This window comes from Hippopotamus amphibius, chromosome 1 (assembly GCF_030028045.1).
Source record: "Hippopotamus amphibius kiboko isolate mHipAmp2 chromosome 1, mHipAmp2.hap2, whole genome shotgun sequence".
Taxonomy (NCBI): Eukaryota; Metazoa; Chordata; class Mammalia; order Artiodactyla; family Hippopotamidae; genus Hippopotamus; species Hippopotamus amphibius.
The window spans coordinates 114770199-114786666 of NC_080186.1; the positions used below are offsets into that span (position 1 = coordinate 114770199).

General features: G+C 44.2%; 1 protein-coding gene and 1 pseudogene across 1 annotated transcript in view; one reads left to right on the forward strand and one right to left on the reverse strand.

Moving 5' to 3' along the window:
• The window catches only part of THEM4 (thioesterase superfamily member 4), a 31225-nt gene extending 20237 nt beyond the window's left edge, over positions 1-10988 (reverse strand). Inside the window, exons 1-4 of the mRNA XM_057708424.1 lie at positions 10947-10988; positions 6264-6444; positions 756-915; positions 64-174 (exon numbers count right to left, since the gene is read on the reverse strand). Coding sequence (XP_057564407.1) covers positions 64-174; positions 756-915; positions 6264-6444; positions 10947-10988 — 494 coding nt within the window. The remainder of the gene's footprint in view (positions 1-63; positions 175-755; positions 916-6263; positions 6445-10946) is intronic.
• A 39-nt stretch (positions 10989-11027) lies between these two features.
• LOC130836455 (kelch-like protein 7) lies at positions 11028-16329 on the forward strand (annotated as a pseudogene).
• The last annotated feature ends 139 nt before the right edge of the window (positions 16330-16468 follow it).

Consider the following 16468-nt stretch of genomic DNA (forward strand, 5'->3'; position numbering starts at 1 on the left):
GGATTTGCTGCTGGGGAAACTGACTTATGATACTGAAGCAGTAAAGAACACCCAGGAATTTACCTTTTAAAACTGATGTTGAGATTGGCAGTCATGACTAATCCCTCACGCACAGCTGCAGAGACACCAACAGTAGTATCAATCATTGTAGCAATGGCACCTCCATGAAGGAACCTAGTTACAGCAGGAGGAAAGGAGAATTGTGTGCAGAAGTTCTGAAAACAGCCCCTTAAGAGAGACAGCTTGTCCCAGCATTCCATATAATTCACTTCTGAAAGTTCCACTTAGTTCATGTTCAATGTACTGAATGTCAAATTATATCCATGTTCGCACCTTTATTTTGCTTATAGCATAATACTGTAGTATTTGTAACAAAGCCTAATAATCAGGTCACAAGTAAGCAAAATGGTAAAATACAACTTAGAAAACTTATATTCTGTTTTTATTAAACTAACTATACACCCCATTGTATAAAAATTTAGGAAATGCAGATAAACAGAAGAAAAAGAAAAAGAAATGAAAAATTATAAGGCCATCTCATGACAAACCACTACTAACATATTGATACTCTAAAATTATACTCTATTGTACTATGTCCTATGCATTTGTCATTTAATAATTTACAGTACACATCTATCCATGTCAACAAATATATATCGACATTACCACTTTCATGCCTTCATCGTAGTCCATGGATACAGGGTGATACCATAAGACAACAATCTTAGATCCACATTTCTGGTTATCATTCTTACCCAGGTGTTCCTTGCAGATAAGGACCTCCTTGAAAGAAGCAAACGGTCCTTTTCTCATTCTCATTATCGAACATCACATACTCAAAGCCCAGGCCTTCCTCATAGCTTCTGGTGAAGATACAGACCTCTGGCAGTAGCATTTCTTTCACAAGCTTTGGGTCTGCAGGGAAATCAGGTGGATGGGCACATGAGAAACAGGTGTGAGAAAAATACCATGTCAGAGCCAAATATCTGTACCCTGCAAGCATCACAGGTCAATGGACGATTGATTAAAATGCCAACGAGATGCAAAATTGAAGGGGCTTCGGAGGGTCCCAAAGAAACAGAACACAGGATCTCTGCTCCTGTGGAATTAGTCTAACTGGGGATAGAGTAAAAATAAATGAAACCAAAACAAAGTCCTAACACATGGCAATCAGGAAACAAAGTACATGAATGTGAAGGGTATATGGAATAAAATAATAAGGTATAGACAGAAATCCCTCCTTAGAATAAGTGTGATTTACACGGAATTTAAAGAAAGAGAGCAATGTTAACGGTAAAGAGGTTTTCCTTGCAGACGTGAGCTTAGCCTGAGCACAAGACAGTTATCATACTGAATCAGAAACAAAGCCAGTTCAGCCCAATATTCAATGTGGTTATGACTCCTGAGTCCCAAACCCAGGGTTAGAACCATCACGGTTCATGAAATCAAATTAGCGGGTTGTACTCAGGCTTTAAAAAGAAACTGAATGCTTCACATATATCCTGGATAAGTGTTAGTGTACTCATTTATTGTTGTGTATTTTTTCAAATACACAACTGCGCACAAGTTGTGTGCTCTGTGAACTTGTGAGTCAAAATGTAGGTAAACTTCAAATTAAAGACTGAAAGCTACTGCTCTGAGGGAAGGGCACATTTGTCCTTTCATATCTATTTTTAGATTTAATTCCTGAAACTCTTAGCTTTCTTTCACAGCTCATCATGATTTGCCACGTATAATGCTGTTTCTTTTTTTGCTACCAAATTTACATTTACAAACTTGGAAAAGGATATGAGATGAGAAGATCTGGGAGGAGTAGGGAGGACAAGGGAGGATGCCTATTATTTCGGCCTTGAGCATCTGCGGACAGGCACCCTGTCTTTTGGACTTTGTGTGTTCCACAACTGGCACAGACAGGCACATACTATATGTACTCTAGCAGATGCTGAGGAACTGAATGATTTGGAGGGCCAGACAAAGAAACTCCAAACTGAGAATCATTCTCATGGGAAGAACCTCGTCCTGGGAGTTGGAAAATTTTTTGTGACTTAGCTTTGGCTTAGAACTTGCTGTTTTCTCCATACTTTCTCCATACAGTGAGGAGATAAACCTAAATGACCTCTAAGATCTGTTCCAACTCTGACATTCTGTGACTTCAAGATAAGCATCAAACCCTTCCAATTTTTTACTTAGGAGTTCAAAATTTCTGGTCTAGATAACTAAACCTTGGGGTGGAGGTTACTTCATAGGTATGGGAACAATAAAGATGGCAGGGGGTCTGTTAGACCTGCAGAATCTTTGGCTCTACCCCTCACCTACTGAAGCTGAACCTATGTTTTAACAAGATTACCAGGTGCTTCATAGTCATGTTAAATTACGAGAGGAACCGGTCTTTTAAGACATGGGAGAGAACACTGAAGGTAACAGAGGAATAACATCATCAGGTTTGTATTCTGAATTACTCTGCCAGCTGGATGAAAGGAGGGGGATAAGAAAGATGAGGGAGAAGACCACTGAAACACTGTAAAATCACAGTCACCAAACTCTTCTGCTTGGTGGGGTGATCTTCTCCAGCTATGTTCAGCTATGCGAGGGCCCGGGTCAAGAAGACATGGCAGGTGGTTAGATTCATCCAAGGCTGGGGTTGTCCCAGATAAGTGTGCTCCAGAAGTTCAGATAAAAGAGGACTATGGGGACAAAGAGAAAGAAGAGGACTCAAAGAACTGAAGGCCTTAGTGAGGCCTAAGAATTTTTTTCTGTGGGGATTGTGAACCAGTAAGCCGGAAGGAAAAATGTTGTGGTCAGAAAAAGGATGTCTAAATGTGTGGATTTGGAGGTGGTACACTTTCTGAAGATGATAAGGCTCAAGATGTCCACGGGAGTGTGTCACTTGGGCTGTGTGAAAGAAAGATCATAGGTGATGAGGAGGTAAATCAATTGATGGTGTGGATGCTGGCTTGCTGAGAACGGTGAATGGATTTGGGTAGAGAGGAAGATGGTTAACCAGGTGCTGAAACACTCAACATATGAGGGAGAGATTGCTAGATGACAGGTTCAAGAAGGGGAAGTTGAGGGCGATAAAGGCAGAAAAAGGCAGATGGCGGCGGGGGCAGGGGGTGGGGGGACTTTGCTGGTGGTGCAGTGATGAAGAATCCACCTGCCAGTGCTGGGGACACAGGTTCAAGCCCTGGTGCGGGAAGATGCCAAATGCCTCGGAGCAACTAAGCCCGTGTGCCACAACCACTGAGCCTGCGCTCTAGAGCCTGCGAGCCACAACTGCTGAGTCCATGTGCTACAACTACTGAAGCCCGAGCGCCTAGAGCCCGTGCTCCACACAAAAAAAGAAGCCACCGCACTGACAAGCCTGCACACCGCAACGAAGAGTAGCCCCTGCTCGCCACAACTAGAGAAAGCCCGTGTAGCAATGAGGGAGGAGATGTGGGGATATATGTAAACATGTGGCTCTTTCACTTTGTTGTACAGCAGAAACAGACACAATAGTGTAAAGCAATTATACTGCAATAAAGATTAAAAAAAAATTAAGTCCAGATGACTGGTTGTAAGGTTTAAAGCAGAAAGCAAGAGAAGACAAAGGTTAAGACTGTAGCAGTAGCTCCCAATCTGTTTTCTATTCCAAAACAACTGAGGTTAACTTTTTTGCAAGGGAAATTTACATTTTTAAAGGAAACCTCCATTTGTAAGGGTGTTTTCCTCTCAGTACCAGGAAGAGAAGGACAACTCTAAATCACAAGAGAATCTTTTCAATGGCGAAAGCAACAACTCACATCTTTTCCTGGTAATCTCCTGACAATGCCCCCCACCCCCAACACCTTTTTCTTGTCTTTAGCTGAAGATGGTATTTAAACTGCTGGCTTAGGGGACTTCCCTGGTGGTCCAGTGGCTAAGACACTGTGCTCCCAATGCAGGGCACCTAGGTTCGATCCCTGATCAGGGAACTAGATCCCACATGCTGCAGCTAAGAGTTCACATGCTGCAACTAAGAGTTCACATGCTGCAACTAAGAGTTTGCATACTCCAACTGAAGACCCTGCATGCCGCAACTAAAGATTCAGAATCTGCAACTAAAGATCCTGCACGCCACAATGAAGCTCCCACGTGCTGCAATGAAGACCCAGCACAGCCAAATAAATGAATAAGTAAATAAATATTAAAAATAAAAATAAGGACTTCCCTGGTGGCTCAGTGGTTAAGAATCCTCCTGCCAATGTAGGGGACACGGGTTCAATCCCTGCCCCAGGAAGATACCACATGCCATGGAGCAACTAAGCCCGTGAGCCGCAACTATTGAGCCCATGTGCCGCAACTACTGAAGCCCACGCACCTAGGGCCTGTGCTCTGCAACAAGAGAAGCCACACAATGAAGCGTAGCTCCCACTTGCCGCAACTAGAGAAAGCCCGTGTGCAGCAATGAAGACCCAACATAGCCAATAAAAAAATAAACAAATTTATTAAAAAAAAAAAGGAATTCATCTGCCAATGCAGGGTACACCGGTCCGATCCCTAGTCCGGGAAGATCCCATGTGCCGAGAAGCAACTAAGCTTTGAGTCACAATTACTGAGCCAGCATGCCACAACTACTGAAGCCCGCACACCTAGAACCCATGCCCTACAACAAGAGAAGCCACTGGAATGAGAAGCCTGCGCACCACAACAAAGAATAGTCTCCTGCTCACTGCAACTAGAGAAAGCCTGCGCATAGCAACGAAGACCCAACGCAGCCAAAAAATTAAAATAAATAAATAAATAAAAAATAAAAAATTTTTTAAAAAATTTAAAAAACCCAAAGAACTGGTGGCTTAGGCCACCTGGAGGAGTTACTCACTTTTCCATGGGTATCTCCCAGGTATACAGGAAGTATATATGCTAATAAACTTTGTTTGTTTGTTTGTTTAAAAGAAAGGAATAGGCAGAAAAGAAGGCAGTCCACTGTTCCTCCCAATTCCTATATGAGGGATCTCCTTTTTTTGTTGTTACTACAGTGCATTTATTTTTTTCACAGCATGTACCACCATCTGACCTACTTTGTTTTCATTATTTAGTGGTCTCTCTCATCACTTCAGGTCGGCAGAGATTTTAGGTTAAAAAACAAAAAGTAGAGCATCTTAAGCAAATTCCCTGGTGTGTGTTTCCTCCCTTCCTTCTTATCTCTCTTCTCCCTACAAATAGGTATAAGGCACTTACTATGTACCAGGTACTATTCTAAGCACTGGAGATATAGTGGGGAATAAAACATACAAAACTCTCTGCCCTTATGACGCAAACACTCTAGTGGTGAGAGAGAAACCATTAAATAAACACAAAGCACGTCAGATGGTAAGTGCTGCGGAAAAAATAAATGTACCTTCATAAATGCATGTTATTAAGTGAAAGAAAACAGTCTGAAAAGGCTACATACTGTATGTATTCTGGAAAAGGCAAAACCACGGAGAGCATGAAAAGATCAGTGGTTGCCAGGGTTTGGGGGAAGGAGCGAGAGATGAACAGCAGGCACACAGTGAATCTTTAAGGCAGTGGAACTATTCGGTATGATACGTGTCATTATACATTTGTCAAAACGCATGAAGTATTAGGCAAAGAGTGAACCCTAATGTAAACTATGGACTTTAGTTAGTGTATCAATACAGTCTCATCATTACAACAAATGTACTTTACTATTGCAAGATGTTAACAAATCGGAAGCTGGTGGAGGGAATTCAGGGGGATACGGGAACTCTACACCTTCGACTCTTTTTTTCCCATAGTCCTGAAACTACTAAAAAAAAATTTTAATTAAAACACATACACACACACACACAGGACAGGAAGTACAATGTGTATACGTTGGAGGTGGGGTGGTTTGCCTTAGGAGTTCAGAGCCGGGGAGATGAGGGGCTGACTTGAGTGTTCTCAGCTTCTTAGGGGGACAGAGCCATACACTGGGAAAAATAGTAAATTAAGGTTAGTGATGACAGCCTCAAGAGAGAAAGGTGATGAGAATGTGGGAAGGTGGAGGCCTTCTGGGGCCCCTTCTTGCTAATGGTGGTGATGATGCCATGGTGGGGGCAGTGTTATTAATGGCAATAGGCTTTATGCTCTCCCGCAATCTGCAAAATTCATTGAGATTTCTAGCCTGTAAAACCGGAGAATATAGCAACCCCCCTGCACTATCCTCCTTCCTTTTTCAAGTTGTTAACAAGTGCTTCAATCTGTTCTTAGTTTTATATTTGATAGTTAAATATTCTTTATGGGAGAGTAGTTGTTCCTACCAAGAATACAGATTTTTAAGTCTTCATGCTTTCGAGTAGCCTTACGTGAAGGCGAACGTTCCCAGGAGCCGTCTTCACATTTCTTCATGAACTCGTCAAAGAGGAGTCTTAAGTCCTTGCTCCAGCTGGGGTTGGGGAGAGCAAAGTCCTTACGAATGACTTTCTCAGTAGAAAATGACCTCTAAAAGAGAGGAGAGAAAGGAGAGTAATGGGAGGTACTTACTATTTCATAACATATTCTCCTATTTTCTAAGACTGTCTTGCTGCTCTTCCTCTTCCTAAAAGCTTGTCGTTTTGAAGTGGAAACAAATTTCTAGGATCATGGGATCTGCCCTCCTTGGGATAAATGGGAGATTCAGAGGGGATAAATGATTTGTTCAATGTCATCCAAATAGCTATTGGCAGCGTTGGCATTAAGCCCAGGTCTGCAGACCCCCTTCTTTTTTTCAAACCTTAACCAAGCACAGGCGAGCCAGGAACTGGGGAGGAAAAGAGATAAAGGACAGACAGTTTTCCTCCATGTAAAAAGTGCTGCCAGTTGGAAACACACAGGAAGCCAGAGCATGGGGGTGAGGTTTTCATCTCAGGTTGTGTATTCAGGGGTTCTTTGACTTGAATCTTCATTAGACAGGCAGAAATTAGCCAGAGAGAAAGAGTACTGTAGGCAAAGGAACACTGTGCAAAGGCAAGGAGACATGAAACAGCTTTGAGGGGCCTTACAACCACCACATGAAGTAGGTACTAATTATTATCCCTGTTTTACAGATCATGAAACTAAGGCCTCAAGGAAGCCTGCAATTGTTTCAGTACAAGGGGAGAAGCAGATAGCTGCAGAGACGTAGGCAAGGGCCTGACTGTGAGAAGCTTCCACGTTAAGTTAACTGGTTTGAATAGCATCTGCAGTGCTCTTGGAGGAATTTTAAACAGGGGAGTGACAAGATCAGACTTGGCCATAATAGGAAAGATAGTGGGAGTGATTTCAAGACTGGAATCAGAGGGCCCTGCCTGGAGCCTACTGGAGTAACTCAGGTAAAAAATCATGAGTGCATGAAGCAGAATTTAGTGACTATTTGGATAACGAGAGTGAGGGAAGAGGAAAGATACAAGAGCCAATGCCAAGTTTCTGAACTGTGCAACGGAGTGGGTGACAAAGCCACAGGCCAAGAAAGACGACAAAGAAAGAGGAGGAGGTTGGAGGGGAAAAGTTCTTGATGTCATAATAACCACAGCTTCCACCAGTGCTATTTCTCGGTAGCACTCTGCACTGCTACCACTCCAGTGCCCACGCAGCAGGTGGAAAGGTACAGGGACCCTGGAGGACTTGGGGGACAAAGTGTCCTCTACAGAGGAGCTGGACAAAGCAAATGCCCATAGGCACCAGAAAGGAAAATCAGTTATTCTGACTTCTGCAGAAATCCTAGAACATTAAGATCACAGAAGCTATCAACTCTGTGGTGTTCTACTTCCAGGCACCCTTACCACTTCATTCAGATTCAGTGTACCTGCAACACTTGGACTACACCCCAGGGTATAGGGTCTAGGGAGGTGTTCTTATTGTGATGGAAGAACCAGACAACCAGCCTTCTGCTGACCTCTGGGCTGGCTCTGATCCTGGCCTGATGGGAAGAATTTAGGGAGCCTGTCCCAAGAACTCTATGGAACAAAAAACTTCCTGGCTAACAAAAGGATGTCTTGGCTTTCCGAGGGGAAACATGAGTAGAGTCAAAACCCTCCACTCCCGAGCCCAGTATTTGTACCTTTGTTTTTTTCCTACGGTTTTGGATTGGCTTGTCCCTGCAGATTTTCAGCTCAGAGAATTTGGGAAGGAAAGAAAAGAAAAACAAAATTTTCTAACCCACTTATCTCTCCATCTTAATGTAACTAACAGTAAAATTTTGATCTATTTCCTCCAGTTTTTGTAACGATAGCTTTTCTTAGTATATTTGTAACCTCAGTAAGAAATATAATTTTTCTTTTGCTTTATCACTTAGAATTCTTTAGTGTTCACTTTCTCATGTCCTTAATCTCTGTTATTACCATTTTCAGCAGCAGAAAAATAGTCCTTTACAATGATGTACTATAATTTACTTATTTAAATTGTGCATGTAAATTGTTTCCAGTCTTTTGCTGCTTTAAGTGAAAAGGATCATTGGAACTCTATGAATATAGTCTTTTCTCTACCTTGGACTATTTCCTCAGAATCCAGTCCCAATCATTTAGTTTTTAAAGTACACAAATTCTGGAAGTACCCTAAGAGACACAATTAGTCATAAATTAATATGTATTGATGAATACCTGTCAATTGCGAGGTAGAACAGGATGTGTATGCTCTGGAGTTGTGAATTTGAGCTCACCTCATTCACAGGTCTCATCCTAAATAGGGAACTCTAGGTTTGATCAGTTCTAGTGTCCTTTATTGGACCAGTGCAACAGAGATAATAGAAGACTTTTAGGACTTAGAATGACTCCCTTGACCCTGGGCTCTTCTACCTGATTTTAACTTTGAAAGTCTGGGGGATTTAGCTAAATGCAACAAACTTTTTTTTTCTTCTTTTTTTGGCTGCACCACACTGGCATGCAGGATCTTAGTTCCCGACCAGGGATTGAACCTGCGTCCCCTGCAGTGGGAGTGCAGAGTCTTAACCACTGGACTGCCAGGGAAGTCCCGCAACAAACTTTTTTGAGCCCTACTATAGGCTCTGGTTCTGTGCCAGGAACAGGTAATATAAAGAGAGAAGACTGAAACCCTGTCCTCAAGTGCCTGCAGCCTCGTGTATGAAAAAGGCTACAAGAGAAGTAGACACAGACACTGAAGGAGTGACTTTCAAGGAAAACTTCAAAAATATGAGGACTGATAGAGTGACTTTTAAAGGATGAAAAGTTCACTAAGGAAAGAATAGGAGGACTGTTCCAAGCAAAGGCACAGAGAAATGGGGAACTGCTAGGATTTCAATCTTCATGGATGAAAGGTGCAAAGAGAAGAGCAGCGAGATGGGGATGGCAAAGCAGAAGAGGAATGACACGACAGCGGCTCTTTGGCTTTAATGAAGGCTTAGGTTAATGTTTCATCTTCTGGGTCAATGTTTCCAAAGGCCAATAGGAAAGATGCTTTTAGCTGGCACAAGGACAATGATATATGTATTTTTAAATGAATATAATATCAGCAAAGGATATAAATAGCACATCACCCTTGTGATTTCATAAACGTTATTGCTTAGGATGAAGGTAATTAAAGAAAGGAGTCTTTAAAGAATCATGAAGGTGGTATTTGAGTGGCAAAGTACTTTTTTCCATTATGGGGAGCCTCAGGGAGTTTTTTTTTTAATGTTTTTATTTATTTATTCATTTATTTATTGGCTGCATTGGGTCTTCGTTGCTGCACATGGGCTTTCTCGAGTTGCGGTGAGCGGGGGTCTACTCTTCATTGCAGCCGGGCGCCTCATTGCAGTGGCTCCTCTCTTGTTACGCAGCACGGGCTCTAGGCGCTCGGGCTTCAATAGTTGTGGCACATGGGCTCAATAGTTGAGGTTCATGGGCTCTAGAGCGCAGACTCAATGGTTGTGGTGCACGGGCTTAGCTGCTCTGAGGCACGTGGGATCTTCCTGGACCAGGGATCGAACTATGTCCCCTGCATTGGCAGGCAGATTCCTAACCACTGCGCAACCTAGGAAGCCCTCAAGGAGTTTTAGGCAAAGCAGTTACCTGAACTTAGGTTTGAGAAAGCGCCCTCTGATGTAAAGGATGAGGAGCCATGGTAAGGTGAGAAGCAACGGTAAGGAAAGCAGTTCAAAGACTGTCGCAAAGCTCCGGGAGAAACGTGGTCAGAAGCCGAACCAGCTGGGGAGGAACGAGAAACATTTAAGAGATATTTAGGATACTGGGACCAAGGGCTGTGGAGAGTGACCCATCACAGGCAAAGAGAAAGCAGAAGAGTTTTGCAAGATTCCTGATCTGTGGTTTGAAGGCTGAAGTGGACAGAAGGAAAAGAAAGAGGAGGTTTTTGTTTGTGTTCCTGTACATGTCAGGAGGCAGAAAGTAGGAGTGGAACCATTAACTTTAGTTTGAGGCATGTTGAGTTTGGGACCACAGAAGAACACTGTGATGTTGTGAGAAATAAAGATGATGAAAGTTTCAGTCCAAGTAGATGAGAACGAAGAGATACTTGGAGTAACGGCATCTGTAAATGCACAGCACAGACTGTGCATGAGGGATACATGTTAGGGATAATCAATGTTTTTTTGTTCCCTGAATAGAGAAAAGGTCTTGCTAGATCTCTGATTACGTATGTTTCAAGTGGGACTTAAGTTACAACTTTTAATGTGTCTCCTTTTAAGATGAAGTTACTGAACCAAAAGAAGCATGATTTGTAAGGCATGTAAATACTACTGTTACAAAGCCTATAAACACTGTGAAATATTCTCAATATAGACTACAAGACGCCAACATATAATTAAAGAAACAAATCTATCTTTGTTGTGAGATTAGCACAGGACATCTTCTTTTCCAAAGTGCATGTTAGTACCCTATTAATAACCAACCTGCACTCATTATTCTTTAAAAGTAAGCTGGTGCGGCCTCCTTCTCTGGACTCTGGTTCTGCGGCAGATGCAGCAGACCCTGAGTTGTCGCCTCCTGGCGAGCATGAGGGGCCATCCTGCTTTGTCCTACAGCAGTGGCCCGCACTCCGCTTGCTCGTTCTTGAGCAGGGCACTGCAGACACCCCATCCCGGCCTTGGTGTTTGGTAAACAGAAGCCCCAGCGTGTTGGGAGCCTGCAACCCTTCGCCCAGCATGGACAGTTCTGGTGTGACCCATGCTGACGGAGGATGGCAGCCTCTGGGGTGGAGAAGAGCATCAAGAAGACCGAGAAGAAACTTGCCGCTCGAGAGGAAGCTAGATTGACCGGCTTCATGGACATCATGAATAACACGTGGAAACTGATTTAAATCCACCACCCAATTTTAGTTGAATCTACAGTCTACCCAGGGATTTATACCCAGGGTCAACCTGAAATCACGCTGGGAGGGACTGAAGGCAGAACCTTGTTGACAAGCTACATAAGTCCAAAGAAAACATTTTGTGATATGATCGTTATGGTCCAGGAACAAAAGATACCTGCTCACGGTGTTGTCCTTGCTGCAGCCAGTCATTTTTTTTAAACTTAATGTTCACAACTAACATGCGTGAGTCAAAGTCCTTTGAAGCAGACCTCAAAGATGCTGAACCTGGCATTATTTATTAACTTGTGGAATTCACTTACACTGCTAGAATTTCTGTAAATGGCACCAATGTTCAATCTTTGTTAGATCCAGCAAATCAGTACCAGATTGAAACTGTGAAGAAAATGGGTGTTGAAAGAACAAGTTGATGCTTCAGATGTCTTGTTATAAGTGTGCTAGCACAGAGTGTCCAGACTGTCCTGAGTCGCAAGCAACTGCAGAGTGAGTTTTTTCATCAGCATTTTACTGAATTTTATAAAACTGATGAATTTCTGCAACTTGATGCCAGGCGAGTTACACGTCTCTCAACCAGGACACTGTGACTGTGAGAGCAGAGGACCAGGTTTACGATGCTGCAGTCAAGTGGTTGAAATATGATGAACCTAATCGCCCACCGTTTATGGCTGACGTCCTTGCTAAAGTCAGGTTTCCTCTTAGATCAAAGAATTTCTTAAGCAAAATGGTACAAGCTGATCCACTTATTCAGGACAATCCTGAATGCCTTAAGACCGTGCTCACTGCAATGAGGTATCATCTCCTGTCTCCAGACGACGGAGAAGCACTGGTAGAAGGCCCAGAGGAAAGAAACATGACTACTGCATGATCCTATTTGGAGGCTCCCAAACACAGTCTTCTAGATATTTTAACCCCAAGTTGAAGACAGAAGTATATTCTGCATGAGCCCGGAAGTGAGAATGCAACATTGGAATTCTCTCTCGATGTCTTTGCTCTTATAAATGGTCCATACCTAATGCTCTTTTGTACACTCACCACAAGTTTTTAGACTTCCAGTGGAAAAATTTAAATAACTGAAGAAATAACGACCAATAAAAACATCCTCATTCCATCAGTTATTGCTTATGCCATAAAACTAACACCATTAGAATCCTATTACAATATTCATTAAATGTTTCTATTAGCAGTACCAGCCTCTCCTTTCTTTTTGCTAAAAACCTTATCTTGTCTGCTTAGACCCTACAAATTGCACTTAGTTCCTCTGCAGATCCAATGCCTATTTATGTCTTCTAGGCAACAGGACAGGGACCTGTAATCCTGCATACCTTATTCCCAACCTTACCTTTATAAATGACACTATCCCTCTTCCCTTATACTCTCAATCACATAAAGAGAAGCGGGCAGCCCTCACTGTAATATCAGTCCTGGGATTATCATTGGGATAGGAACGGGCTCAGCAGGACTTTTAAACTCTATTTTCACTGCCCAACAGCTCTCTCTTGAACTCACACAACAGACTGCCAACCTAGCAGCTCAAATGAACACTCTACGAGAACAAATAAATTCTCTGGTAGGAATGGTTTTACAGACTAGAAGAGCTTTAGACTTCCTAACAGCTAACCAAGGTGGGACCTGTGCAGTGTTAGAGGAGGATTGCTGTTTTTTGTCAACCAATCTGGCAAAATTCAAACTAACCTTTGAAAGAGCTAACGGAATTAATAACAAGGGAGTTTCAGGGGGATTTGACTGCTGGGATTTCAAGACTAATATCTGGTCCTGGTTCTCTTGGCTAACCCCTTTTATAGGTCCAATAGCAGCCTTTCTACTTCTACTGATCTTTGGGCCATGTATGTTTAACCTCCTCATTAAGTATGTCTCTTGTAGAATACAACAAATAAACCTCCAAATGGCAATGCATCAAGAATATCGGCCAGTCAACACCCGGACACTTGAACAAGCGGCCAACACCCCTCCTTAGGTATAACCCTGACAGAGAGCAGGCAATGGGAACCCAGGGCCCTACAACACCCCCGCCCAGCAGGAAGCAGCCAGAGAGATCATCACCCCTTTTCCTTACAAAAAGGGTTCCCAGACACCTGAGAGGGACCTAGGCCAATAGGCATGAGCAGGGTATCCAATAGGGCCAAAGATTTGGCCCTTTAAATAAACAGAGGGGGAAACGTGATGAGCTCCAAGGGCAAAGAACAAGATAAACTCAAAGGGACAACATCACTGGAACAGAGAGTTATCGGAACCTTATCACTCTGTCACTCAGCAACCATTGCAACATCTCTGAGCCTTCCCAAGCAGCACACCGTGCTCCTTTGCCAGCCCATATAAGGAAAGGTGGTCGTCCCAGTCTTCTCCTGCTCTGCCCACTGGAAACACGCAGACCCTACCCAATCAATCAGCACGGGGCTCACAAGTCCCTTTGTTCTCTGGCTATAAAAACAGGCAAGCAACCCATGCTCATGGTCCACTCTCCCTGGCTGCCAGGACGTTGGCCTGCTGTTCTGGCAGCGACCCTTTTCTTTAATAAACTCTATCTTCCTTACATTCTGCCTGTGTCTGCAAATTCTCTGCCAACCCCTGCCCAGACCACGACCGCTGGCGGCCTTCATTATTTCTAATATTAAAACAATTGGGGAAGCTGGTTTCATTATAAATTATTATTAGTTACCTTGAATCTACCAAGGTGAACGTTATTTCATTATTCAAGTAGACTGCTTAATAATAAGTACTGTGTAGGAATTGTTTTAAAATTCTTGAACTCAACATTCTCAGAGATGTTAAAATGGTTTTAACTGTCATTAAATGGGGTCCATTTGTGTGTGTCCTATATGAGCCCCAAAGGATTATCTTCATTGATCTCCTCCAGAGAGGCCAATTTAAGCAGTACCACTTAATTGAATTATCTAGGATTAAGCCAATATCCCTATAAACTATTATCTTTGGATATTCCTTGGATATAGCTGGTGAGAAGCAATGAATAGTTGTATTAATGGCTGACTGAAAAATGATAAGAAAGAAAATCTTAATGTTTTTCTAGTAGATAAGCAGATAAAGAAATCTTAGGTTGCTATGCTGAATTGAAATGATATTGTTCTTGGGACTTTCCTGGTGGTCCAGTGGTTACGACTCTGCCTTCCAATGCAGGGGACACAGGTTTGATCCTTGCTCGGGGAATTATGATCCCACATGCCATAGGGCAACTAAGCTCACATACCACAACGAGAGAGAAGCCCACGCACCTCAACTACGACCCGACACAGCCGAAAGAAAGAAAGAAAGGAAGAAAGGGAAAAACGATATTGTTCTTGTCATGGTCCTTTCATGAAGGCTGCTGAATCTCCCCTTCCCCACCTGTATCTGTTTTTAAAGTTTTCAAGTGCTTAATGATTACTAAAAGAGTTATTTATGTGAATCCAGTGCTCCGTTCTCTTAGTATTGGTGTTTTCAAATTGTAGCATGAGAATGTGTTATGATATTGATGCCGAAATAAAAGCTGACAATAAAAAAAAAAGGTACAATAGCTTTCAGTTCTTGCTCAAGACAGAGCTGTTTCCTCCTCTATGCTCCCTTACTACGTCCCATAGCACACGTATTTTAAAATTTTGCACTTCCATTCCTTTCTCCCAAATTAGATTGTAAGCTCCTTGAGGGAAAGGGTAGTTTCTTACCCTTACCATTAGTAACCAATGTCTGGCATGTTGTTGGTGCTCAATTTATATTAATTGAATATATCAATGAATCAAAATGTAGGGGTATAAGAACATGCAATATTTACTCAATATTAACGCCAGACACTGCTGTTAGACACTTGCCTTATCTCACTTAAACCTTATAACAGCCTTTAAACGTGAGGAAACTGGTTTAGAGGGGGCAGGATTATCTGACAAGCAGAGAACTAGGTTTAAATCCTTATTAGAGACATGCTCTTTTCCTGAGTGTATAATGTAATGGTTATAAGCCACACTGCTAGGTTCAGATTCAAATTCTACCACGTGTGTTTCTGTTTGTTTTGACTGTGTTGGATCTTTGTTGCTGTGAGCCAGTTTTCTCTAGTTGAGGTGAGCGGTGGCTACTCTTCCTTGCGGTACACGGGCTTCTCACTGCAGTGTCTTCTCTTGTTGCAGAGCATGGGCTCTAGGTGCACGGGCTTCCGCAGCTGCAGCACTCAGGCTCAGTAGTCGGCGCTCCAGGGCTCTGGAGCGCAGGCTCAGTACTTGCGGCCCACGGGGCTTAGTTGCTCCGAGGCACATGGGGATCTTCCCCACCCAGGGAGCGAACCATGTCCCCTGCATAGGCAGGCGGATTCTTAACCACTGTGCCACCAGGCAATTCCCTACTACGTGTTTTCTATCTGACCCTGCTTAACTCACCACCTTGCCTTATGAATGTAGCAATGGCATTCCTTGACCTGCTTACCTGATTCAAGCACCCTGCACACTGCGTCAAAATGTCACCGTCCTGTCCAGTTTCTTACGGCGTGCATCTCAGGACTGCAAGATCCGGTGACCCTGTTAACATCGATGCCTTCTGGAGAGGACGTTAGCTTTTATCCTGAGGTCTGCTGGCTGAGGCAATGGATAGACAGCGGAACACACCCGTCCTCACAGGCTTGCTCCTGACGGAAAGTCCCACCCCTCTGCCCACGTCCGCCGCCCCGCGCCCCGGACTCACCCACGCGGGTCCCGGGTCCCTGGTCGGCGGGAGCGCGCCTCTCCCCCGGCCGCCCGGGGCCCCGAGCGCGCGCAGCCCCGCGGGGCAGCGTCTCAGCCTGGCTCCGCGCGCTCGCCGCGCTCCCCGCGCTCCCGGCCGCCCCTGAGGTCGACCCACCCCTCGGCCGCCCGCGAGCCGGCTCTTCCTCTCAGAGCGGCGAGCGGGGGGCGGGGCCTGGCGCGCGGGGCCGGGAGCTTGCGTCTGGGGGGCGGTGCGCGGAGCGGGAGGCAGGCGGCCTTTTCCTCCCGTAAAAGCTTCCGTTCGACTCCTGTGCGGGAGCCGCTTTGGCAGCCGCTGCCGAGCCTCGCCAGGGCGGCCCAGCGGCCTGGAGGTGGGGAGTCCGCGGCTGCCACTCAGAGCCTCGGGGGCGCGCCCACGTGCTGCTGGTGAGGACTCGCTGGCCTTTTCCCCCGTCTGGCCAGCTGACCTCGTTCTGTGCTCTCTGTTCGCCAGCAGTTCTCCCTCCATCACAAGACTTAGGCCCTGAGGCGGGTAGGAGCACCCGCAGCGGACTGTAGGAATCGAATAT